The 11,763-nt window shown below is 46.7% G+C and overlaps 1 protein-coding gene across 11 annotated transcripts in view; it reads right to left on the bottom strand.

Annotated features, from left to right (window-relative positions):
- Positions 1–11,763, bottom strand: part of TppII (Tripeptidyl-peptidase II) — a 160,202-nt gene that overhangs the window by 6,540 nt on the left and 141,899 nt on the right. For all 11 annotated transcript variants that reach the window (XM_084595703.1, XM_084595704.1, XM_084595705.1 and 8 more), the window contains exons 26-27: positions 10,420–10,547; positions 8,579–8,819 (exon numbers count right to left, since the gene is read on the bottom strand). In XM_084595703.1, coding sequence (XP_084451829.1) covers positions 8,579–8,819; positions 10,420–10,547 — 369 coding nt within the window. The remainder of the gene's footprint in view (positions 1–8,578; positions 8,820–10,419; positions 10,548–11,763) is intronic.

The raw sequence follows: 11,763 nt of genomic DNA, 5'->3' as shown, positions 1-11,763 counted from the left end.
AAGTAGTCTGCTCGAAGCATAATTGCATTCTCGGGTGATTCCTCACACCAAGCGGCAAATGACCGTCTTTGGCAAGCACAAAGCCCATCGCTAGCGTCGAGCGGCTGTATGGTTAAGAGAATTTAGGTAAGCACGACGATAGTAGCCTTGGCACCGTGCGGATTTGCTATCCTTACGTTGTTCGTTGAAACCACAACTCTGCACGCTTGTTGTATCTGCTCTGTTCGTGGGCGGCTGTTGCCATCTGTTGCATTAGCAATTACATCACGGGTATTTATACTTTCAGCTTGCATTACAATTACTAGCTGCAACAGCCGCTGTAGTTAGGGCAACCCAATTCAGTCTCGACACCGTGGCTGCATTTCAATGTAGGATAAACTCGTGCAGTACATAGTTGATGCAGAGATCCTCAAAGAGTCTGAATCACGAGCCCATATGTCGCTCGGTGATGCTCAAAACCACAACACGCATTCACATTAGCCACCGTGAATAAAACTAAAACCGCTCGATATAAAAAAAATGCAGCCCCAAACCAAATCAACAGCTGTCAACATACAGTGAGAACCTTCATCACGAAGTGGATTAAAATAATTTGAGGGGAATGAGGAAAAGGTTAGCCATGCAACATATAACCACGGAGGAGTGCAACACAGATCTCTCGCGCAGCAGCCGACTACACATACGTACAAATACCGAAGTAAAAAAACGTGTTTGAGGAATTGTTTACATAAGCAAGATCTATAGACGCTCCAACAAGAAACAGGCCGTAAGGAAATACAAAACTGCGCAAAAAAGACGGGACAAGAAGAACAGAGAGGCACACACGAAGCGCAGAACTTCCAACTGAATTTATTTTTAAGAATCAAGGCACTTATAAAGGTGCTAAACAAGATAATACAAGGATCAAGATGCAAAAACTGCGTAGGTCAGGAACACCGCGTACACGAGTGGTTTAGGGCTGATGAGAAGGAATGATATGGCCATCTAAGAACTGTATCTCCTTGTTTGAAAGTGATAAAGAAGGTGAGCTGACGCAACTCCCGCCCTTTTTGGAAATTAAAAAGGCCTCGATAACTTCTCTTTCTGTTTTTGTTCTTGCTTTTGATAGGAATTTTGTCCGCTCGAGGTAAGGCACACAGCTTTTGCTGTCGCAGCTCTTGCAATGTATGGGTAGGTTACTGCCCGTGCCTGTACGCAGGGATCGTCTGTGCTCCAGGGCGCGCTCATTGAAACAACATCCAGTTTGTCCTATGTAGGACCGCCCGCACGATAGTGGTATCTCATAGATGACACCTGAGATGCATTTGGTGAACTTGTACTGGTGGTTGATCTTGCACGTGTTCGAATCCCTTTTTTTCTTTTTGTTTTGTCAACAGTGGACAGACTTTTTTCGGTTTGCAGGGCGCCGAAAAAATAACACGGATCCCATACCTTTGTGCTATCTTCTTGATGTTATGGGAAAGGCAATGAATATATGGCATAACAAAAGGCGGTTTTTCAACGGAGCGTTGCTCTTTTTTTCCTGAAGTTTTTAGCCTTTGTAGCAGGCTTTCGCAAGTGCTGAGAATAAAATGATGAGGGTAGCCAGCAGACAAAAGTCGCTCAATCTGACATTGAAAACTAGATGACATGGAATGTTCACAAGACTTCTGTAGAGCAGCAAGACAACTAGACATAATGATGCCACGTTTCACTAGTTTTGAGTGTGCACTCTTGTAAGGCAATAAACTTTTGTTAGATCTTGGGTTATACGCCCAACAAACGTGGTTATCAGAGAACTGTAAGTTTAGGTCTAAAAACTGGATGTGGTTGTCCGTTGTCAATTCGTGAGTGAAATTCAAACCTTGACCCTCAGAGGAGAAGGTGTTAAGAATATTAGTGACAACACTGTCAGGGTCATTATTTAAAGACTTATCTAAAATCAATAAAAAGTCGTCGTCTTGATCCTTGTATTATCTTGTTTAGCGCCTTTATAAGTGCCTTGATTCTTAAAAATAAATTCAGTTGGAAGTTCTGCGCTTCGTGTGTGCCTCTCTGTTCTTCTTGTCCCGTCTTTTTTGCGCAGTTTTGTATTTCCTTACGACGTGAACCGACTAGCCCAACATCACATTTTACTTAAGAAACAGGCCTATGCATTACAATATATATATATACTGGCTGCCTTTTCTACATATGTTACATGTGCACATGCACCCGCACCAAAACATTATCAAGATCCAATCACGCATCGTAAAAATGCCAAACTCGAGATATTGCTACCTTTGAGCAGGTAGGCAGCTCTAGCGTAAAGGTGAATAAGCTCCAGGTAGCTGCGACAAAGTGTTTGCCGCATATGCGATGAGCTGGCGTCGGTATCCAGCTTTCGCGCTTCACCGCAGTGGCCCACCGTTTACGGCGACCATTGTCGGCAAGAAACCTAAGAAACCTGTGCAAGCTTACTAAACGTACTTTTCTGGGGCTTTCAGCACATGTCATGGTGACGCGATTAATTGGCATGGTGCTCTGCTTCTTCCGGCAGAAGCAAACCACCCCGCAATCACGGTAGGCAAAGGCGTTGTTTTGCCTACCACGCGAAAGTCACTAACGACGACAGCACCGCCACATCTTCGTGACACAGCCAGAGTGAAGGAGGTCTATAGGAAACCCAAGCTGGAGTTTGCTCTGCGACGCCAGCACTCTGTTTCTGACGAAGCGGAGAGGAACTACAAAGCTTACGCGCAGCCGCGGCTGAGCAGCGCATGGCTGTCTGTGAAGTCTGCGCAGCCTGCCCGCGCGGGAGCGCATGCCAGGCGCAGCCGCGTGTGCACACTGAGCAGGAGAAGGAGAATGAGTAAGAGAGGGAACAGCCGGATGCAGACGTGCGTAAAGCTGGCACTCTTTGCCAGTGGGGCTTCTCATTTTTGCTTTCTTCGGTTCCCCGGATGACAATGAAGCTGGTTGGAAATGTGTTTTTGTAGCGAAAGCTACATTAACCGCGATGCAGCGATTTCGCCGTGATTGCACCGCTCTTAGCGCCGCTGCTTAGCAGCCACCTCCTCACCATCAAACGAGTATATGACCAGAGCCATTGCCTAGCAACTACCGCGGCTGGCAGACGCCACGCGCTCGCAGCGCCATCTGGCATGACGTCATACCACTGGGCCAGTCTCCTCGTGAAAAAAAAAGAAGTCTCCACAGTGAAACGAACCTCCATCCCTCAAATCCCCAGAAAGTGCTTTACCAACTGCACCACACCTGGAATCGTGAGTAGCGCATCTTAATTCTCCCTTCTCTAGTGTGAGGATGATAGTAGTGATGGTAGGCTAGTCAACAGCGCATTTAACTAGTTCTAATTAGTCATTAGTCATAACTAAAAAGTAAAGAGCACTGCAGAATCTGCATTGGAGTAACGCGAAAACACGGATGCTGCTGTTGGTTGCTTGTGGTTGCTTGTAGTTGCTTAATTCACTTTATGTTTGCCCGTTTTAGTGTTTGGTACTTTCAAATCACGCCAATCCCTTCCTATGCTCTTTTTTCGGCTCTACTTCCGATTGCGTGACGTCACATCCTTGACTTCATATCCACTACCCAGCACCCGGTTCTCTCTTTCTGCTTTTACTACTACCTTCCCCCCTTCGCTTACGCACGGTTCAGGTGTCCACAGAACAAGTGCGGCAGATACTGCACCTTTCCTTCCCTGTGAACCAGTTATTTTAATTAATTACCTAATTAACTTATTGGCCTAATTATTTTTTCAGAAACATTATGTCACTATCGATTGACACCACTCATTAACCTCTACCACTTCTCAATTACTCACAACTGCCGCGGACATGATTTTGTGGTCTTCCATGTTCTTGTATCTGTCACACTTGTTCTGTGGACATATTTCTAGTTCAATATATGTGGACACCTGAACCAGCAGTGCATGGCAACCTGACACCACCTGCTGACACGATCTGTGGACACAGCCTGCAGACACGCTCTGCGGACAGAAATCTGTGAACATAGCAAAGTAATGCTTTCGCATTAATAACAGAGACGACTGTGACTGACTTCATCGACCAGCGACGTCGTAACATCCTGCCATGGCTAAGAACTGGAACTGACGCCACAATGACATCACCATCCAGTCATGGCGTCAGGACTGGGGATGAAGTCACCACGTGATTCACGCATATACGAAGCTGACCTCGCCGGGGCATTCTATCCAGGCGTCTGTGCAGCGCCTTTCATTTGGCACTTCCTCGAACGCCGCACCATGCGGCATATAGAAGCAGACAAAGTACAGCAGGCATCAGCAGAGTTCCAAATTGGTTTGCAGGAAAGAAACGGCACAGTATCTGTCACAATCCTCCACAGGCACCTTAACCGAGCCGTAAGAAAAAGGCAGAAGGTGGGAGTGAAAAAAGAGAAAGAGGTGCCGTAGTGGAGGGTTTCGGGCCATCGTGCAACAGACGCTTTCGCCTTATCGCACTTTAGTGGTCCAAAATGTGCCCTAAATTTTTTTATTGGTTGACAGACTGTCGTCACAATGCGCCGCTTAAGGTCCTGAAAAACGATTACCGCGAACATTGTTTTCAAAGAGCGCTTGTTGGCAGGCTCTGAGAAAAAAAACATGAAAGCGGATTCGCTACTAGAAATGCGAGAGGCAAGCGACAGATATTTTGAGGGATCCGAGGCGGCACCTCTTGTGTTGTCAAAGAGTGGGAGTGTGGAAGAGTAAAGAATAATGCGGAAGCCCCCGTTGTCTCTGTCCATGCTGTTCAGAGAAGGGTCCAGCCTTCTAGTGGAGAATCACTGATACGTTTGTACACAGTGACGAGTGCTCTGGACACCGGTTGGGCAGCTTCCCTTCCCTTTGTGACTGCTCACTTAAAAGGGGCCCATTCAACTTTTTGGGGACAGACGTTTTAGGCAACCCCCCAACAAGGTCAACGAAAGCAAATGTTGCCACGCATAATGACGCATTTGCTTCAGCACGCTGACAGCTACGTAGGATGCTACCGACGCCATGGTGCCTGTTTTCAGTACGTATAGCAGGCGAAGGTTGGTGGTCGACTATAGAATGCATATTGCAACCGCGTGAAGCGACAGGGACGAAAAGAAGAAAGCACAGGACATAACGCGGAACTTCAACTGAGGTTTACTAGAAGGAAAAGTCACATTTATACAAGACTCGTAATCATATCTGATAAACAGCAGACATCATCATGTCATACAGGCATGGGGACGCGCATGGCACAAGGTAGCATCTAATTAGCCGAATTCTTTTTTAAATAGGGATACTGAAGTGGTGCTTATGCAACGGTCATTCTATTTTTTTATGCTGTATGGTTCAAAAATTTTCCTGCTAAGCTGGGTCGATAATTTTCTCAGGACAATTGTTTCACAGAACCTGGGTGTGCAGTTATGGCAATGGCGACAATGTTTTGCCAGTTCACCGGCCCCCGCCAATGATTCAACAGCTGCGCGGTGCTCTTGAAGTCTAACATTCAAACAATGTCCTGTTTGCCTTATGTGACAATTCCCACATGTGAGGGGTATTCGGTACACCACCCCTGTTTTGCAGGATACGAACCTGTTTACGTGCGCCCAAGAAGCTTTCTGGCATGTGAAATAAGGTGCAGGGAAATGGAAAAATGAACGAGTGCCGCACTAAGCATGTAAATAGGTTCGTACCCTGCAAAACAGGGGTGGTGTACCAAATACCCTCACATGTGGGAATTGTTATATAGGGCAAACTGGACGTTGTTTGAATGTTAGACTTCAAGAGCACCGCGCAGCTGTTGAATCATTGGCAGGGGGCAATGAAGTGGCAAAGCATTGTCGCCATTGCCGTAACTGCACACCCAGGTTTTGTGACGCAACTGTCCAGAGAACATTATCGACCCAGCTTAGCAGGGAAATTTTTGAAGCATACAGCATATAAAAAGAGAATGCCCATTATATAAGCACCGCTTCAGTATCCCTATTTAAAAAAGAATTCGACTATCTAGATACTAACTTGTACCACGCGCGTCTCCACGCCTGTATGACATGATGATGTCTGCTGTTTATCACACGATTACGAGTCTTGTATAAATGTGGTTTTTCCTTGTACTAAACCTCAGTTGAAGTTCTGCATTTTGTCCTCTGCTTTCTTCTCTTCGTCCCTGTCGCTTCGCACGGTTGCAATATACATTCCATTTTCAGCGCGATTTGAACGTGTTCCCTACAAAGGCGCAAAGCATGCTGCCTTACCCTCTGGTTCATGCCGACAGTGGTCAGGGGAAGTTCGCTACTGCGGTGCTGCCATCCGAAATCAATGACTTATCTATCATTATAAAGATGAGAGGTTTTTAATCACCTGAGTCCCTGAAGAGAAGCCGAGGTATGCTATTTTTATGGCAGTTTTCTCACTCCATGAGACGAACACCGAGAAAATGCGTGACAGCTTTCGATGCAGGGGGGACAGTTCTCCAGGGAGACCTTTGTCCTCGTAGTTCTACAGGTACTCTTTGCAATCCCTAGTGCAGTTATCTCTTCGAGCGAGTGAGTGTGCAGTTTTGAGCTCCCGATGCAGGATCGTGTATGAGGATAGAACGATTGAGATATCTGTTATTTGAGGCCGACTCATTTCCACAATGGTCGTTGCGGCCCCACAAGGGACAAACAGTGGTGCGAGATACTTTAACAAAAAAGGGCCAACGACCACGCTGTTACTGTTTACCACACAAGTTGTATGGAAAAGCACGCCGTAATTTTATCTTTTTTTTTTCTGCCCCTTACTTAGACCGTGTGCGCACGCAAACACGTGCTAGAATGCGGCACAGAGCAGACAACATTCGTTTAAATGCAATGTGGAGCAGGCGACGCGGCCGCACTGCACGGAGGTTTTGTCGAGGTCTACACGGAAGGCGCTGACACACTGAGCGACGCAGCGCCCCCTGGCCCAGGTTGTCTCCCCTATGGAAGATGAAAACTGGGACTTCAGTTTCACTTTACTATATCCAAGTTTACTATATTAAAGCTCTACTGTACTGCCTTATGCACACGAGCTGCCAAGGCAGGGCAGCAAACAGCCTAACATCAGAGCATCACTCCAGTTTCTCTTTCCACTCTCTCTCCCTTTTGAGTTGACCACTGTACCTGCCTGCCCTATTCCTGTTTCTTGATGTCCTTCTGGCACAAAACACTCCCAAAGTGCCCAACTGGTCACCATGCAGTACAGGCACTCCAATACTATCACACCTCAAAACAGCCCAAACACAGCTGCTGCAAAAGCTATCACACCCTGCGTTATTCTGTCTCCTGTAAGTGAAGGGTAACCGACCATGTCAAAACTCTGCCCAGTGTGGCAGACAGGCACAAGGGTACCTGCATTCCCTGCATGAGCAAATCAGTTTTCCTACATCTATCTATGCATCCTTGCACCAGGTGTGCTCTCTCTTCTGATGCTTCGTGAGCATCGTCGTATCTAGTCTCAGTCGCTTATGGCCAAATCCGAGTGACATACGAAATAAGATGAAGTTGACTTCTTAATATGGATTTCTTTTGCACTGCGTCCATTTGAAAGCAATCAAACACTCTTACAACGGATAAAGAAAAACTGAACAAGGGTTGAGGGGTAGCCTCAGCTCACAAGCCAACATTTCAAAAAGAGGACTTCGTCTTTGTCTGGGCCTCCGGACTGAGGCTTCCCCTCAACCTCTGTTCAGTTTTCTCTAGTACTGCATAGCCCCCTTCCCCTCGTTCTTTGATGGACTCTCAGACTGTGCATCATTTCCGAACATTTTTCTTGAAAGCACGGAACACTGGCGAAAATATGTAATGGGATTACGGTGGAAATGAAAAGATTTTGCCTCGTATGATAAAGAACGAGCGCTAAAATGTCCAAGAAATGAGGGTTTATATAATGTTAATTTGGCTCTGAAAGTCGCTTGAAAACAACTAATGTTGCCTCTTGCAGCGAAACGCTCTAATTATTACTGCAGTAACTGACGTGACCATAACCTAGGAAAATATCACTGGCTTTCGCAAGTGCACAGTGCTCTCTATATGAAGAATGCTCGCGTTGTTTTATTAAATTTTGCACTCTCCACTGCAATCCTCATCAAAAATCAGCCTCCTTTCGCATCGCCTATGATTTGCTTTTAGCATTTGTCCCCAGATGACACCACAGTGTTTTGACCTTTTTGGATGAAGCCCCACTAAATCTTGTTAATGATGCGTACGTTCTTGTGCCGTAACGCCCTTAGATGCAGAAACTAAAATTAAAGTTACTGCCCACTAAATCTCTGTAATTACTGCCTGGCAGGTAAAATTATATATGTTTTCTGTACAGCACTTTTTGTGAAGTACAATTGTCATTGCGGTCGCTACTCATAATTTAGAGCAAAGGACTACATAAAAACAGGCACATGCACTGATCTAAAAATTCATGGTAGAATTCTTCTACACCGCAAAACTGCTACAGAATAGACCGTTGCAGACAGGAAGCTTTACACTGCGCCGAAAATATGAGACATATAGTACTTTGTCCCTTCAATGAAAGTAGACTGTTTTGCAACTGCACCAGGAACCCTTTTGATCCGTGCTGATGTTTCTCTTTTCTCACCTTGAGGTCACCAGGGTCAGCCCACTTGAGCAGGTCGGCATAGACGCGATTCAGGTCGGTCACCGTGGGGACCTGCTCATCAGCGGGGGCCACGGCCTCTCCGCCGTCGGGTGGCGGGCTGCTCGGTGGAGGCGGCTGCCCATCGCCCCGGCCGGCCTCCTGGTGAGTGAGGAAGATCTCGCACAGGGCAGCACCCTTGCGCATTAGGGCCTCCACCACCTGAGTCTTCTGCTTGTCCTGCCTGCGGTCATACATTCACTCATTGTGCCAAGGATGCAGGCAGACAATGGAAGGCCCAGCTTGCCCGCACGACCTAGGCCTGTATTCAAAGTTTGCTTTGTTTTCAGAAGTGTTGTTTTCGCCCTCATATGGCTGGTGAAAATTGATTTGGTTTCGTTTGGTAGGGTTTAACGTCTCTAAGCAACTCAGGCTATGAGAGACACCATAGTGAAGAACTCCGAAAATTTCGACCACCTGGGGTTCTTTAACGTACACTGACACCACACAGCACACGGACGCCCCTCCATTTCGCCTCCATCGAAATGCAGCTGCCGGAGGTCGGGATCGAACCCGGGACCTCCCGCATAGTAGTTGGTCATCTTAACCACCGTACCACCGCAGCAGGGTGATTGATGAAAATGCTGTAACTGGAAGTGGCAGTATGCATTCACTTCCCGTGACTGCTCGCAGAGCGATATCCAGTTTCGGTCTTTCCACCAATCTGGTGACTCGAGGTGAGGGCGAAAACAACATTTCTGATAAGGATGCAAACTTGAAATACAGGCCCCATACTCAGGAGCCTCGCTTCGCAAGGCTTTCGAACTGAGGCTCCCCACCAACCTTTGTTCAGTTATTTCTCATACTGTGTAGCCATCTTTTTCCCCTCGTTCTTCAGAGGTCCCATACTCCGTTTCACTGGCTATCTGCACCACTATGGATGGAAAGGGCAATCAGGACAACACGCCTTCCTACCACACTCTTACACAATGGTTGACATGGCTGTAGAAAGACTGTACAAGTGTAGTAGAGGAAGAAGAAAACAAGCGCAATTGGAGGTTCCTTAGAGCCTCCTTTCTCTGCTTGCACGCAGATAGACCTAACCCCATATGTGTCCACTGGGGGTTGCAAAGTTGCAGAGCTTGTCCTTTCCTGTGCCATCCATGTATTTGTACTCACTGTAAACAGGGTCAATTATTACACTCGTTTTATTCAGCTGAAGCCTCCTGCACACACTGCCAGTGAGTTTTTGAATCTGCCACGTTACTAATATCGGTACATCACATGCAAACGAGCTAGGCACCTCTAATCGAAGTATCGAATATTCATAAAAACCTACCGAAAACCATTTGCATGACAGTAACTTTATCAAAACTGAACACCTGGAACAAGGTTGTATGTCAGATGAAAACTAAGCTACAACATTTCGCAGTTCCACCAAGCACTATGCTTTTGGGCACACAGCAAGAAATATTGAAGAATTGCTTCAAAATCACAAATGCCTCCGTGGCCCTTTTTTCACTGCAACACTGCAGTAGTGGTGTCGCTTCTAAAATGGCGGCCACGTCACGTTTTGAGGATGCATGATTCTCTGAGGTTGCTTTTCCCCAAGGACTCTGCAGTGAGGCATATTCCCTTCTTATCAGCTTGCCTTTGTCCTCAGCGCACTCTGTTCTAGTGATCCTTTGAGGTGAAGCAAATATCTGAGACAGAAGTTGAAGAGAAAAATTCATCCCTATTTAACTACGAGATTCCCGTGCCAGCTTATGCAGATTTTCGCTGCATACCAATGACTGCTGGAGTTTCCCATGCGCTGACATAAAAGAAACATAGTGGCTACGCACTGCTTGTTGGCCTGCACATCCTTCTTGTCGGTGCGGGCCCCCAGGGCAGCCAGCAGCTCAAGCATGTCAATGGCCGCCAGTGCCTCATCCGCCAGGGCCACAATATCCCAGAGGTAACGGCTACGCTCCTGCAAAAAAAACACTCCATCATTGTCTCACTGCCAGCACATGGAATACCAAGTGCTTCACAAGCTCTGCTGCTACTGCTGCCTGATCTGTGCCACCTGGTCCCAGCAATCCATCCACAAAGACTCAAGCTTGCTTGATGATACCAATCAGACAATCCTGGAAATGAAGGCTCGTCAACACACATCGCCAACCATGGCCTCCTGAAACTAACCCTCAACTGCCTCAATGGACACAGGCACACAGCAATTATACATATTGCTACGAAGATGACGAAGCGGGCAGTGGCGCGGGGCGGAGTGCTCGCGCCAGGCCCCCTGGCTATTAAAGCATATTTCATCGTCATGTTGCTGTTGTGTCGCCGTGTTCCATCGCTTGTCATGCCATCACGTAACAATATTTACCTACATATTGGCATTTGTCTGAAGAAATGATAAGTCCAATGTAGAAACTCGGACAGGAATGGGACGCATATTGCGTACAACACTCAATAACATCACATACAATGCACGAGCAGTCAACGAAGTACAATTGAACCTCGGTACAACGAACCTCAGTATAACGAAATCCTCGATATAACGAAGTTGCAGGGAATACATAACATAATACCCATTGGAAACTATGTATACTTTATCTCGATATAGAGAAGTAAATGTTTCTGTAATTTCATTACAATAAAATCTTCAGACAAATAAATTTTACCCGGAAGGACAAAAATTTCACACAGGCAACGACGTCAAAGAAAAAGCGTTGCCAACGTGCAAGACGGGCAACCCACACGGACGGGCCTCCCGGGGCACGCGGTATTCGCTCCCTTCAAGCACGAGATAAGCGATAAGCCGCTGGAGTATAGGCGTGTTGCGCTGCCCAGGGGGCGCCACGAATGGAAGGATGGATGGATGGAATACAGTCGAACCCGGATATATCGAACTCGAAGGGGATCGCGAAATAGTTTGATATATCGATAATTCCATATACAGAAATCGGCTTGGGACGGCACTTACGATGCGAAAAAACGATACATTATTTGTCGTGTAATCAACTCACTCGCATAATGAACCCACCCTCCACTTTTGCACTCGAGAATTTGGAAAAAAAAAAAGCGTTAAGGCCAGCTCGCTCACATGCAAGCGATTAAGCGATCTCAGCGACAGAGCAAAAAATTTCCAACTTGTTGGAACTGCGTCCCTCTGCCGTACGAGCCACCGCGGCAGCTCA

Source organism: Amblyomma maculatum, chromosome 2, assembly GCF_055883805.1.
Source record: "Amblyomma maculatum isolate TAMU_Amacu chromosome 2, ASM5588380v1, whole genome shotgun sequence".
NCBI classification, from domain to species: Eukaryota; Metazoa; Arthropoda; class Arachnida; order Ixodida; family Ixodidae; genus Amblyomma; species Amblyomma maculatum.
Note: the sequence above shows the minus strand (reverse complement) of the source record. Positions and strands in the feature narration are given on the sequence as shown.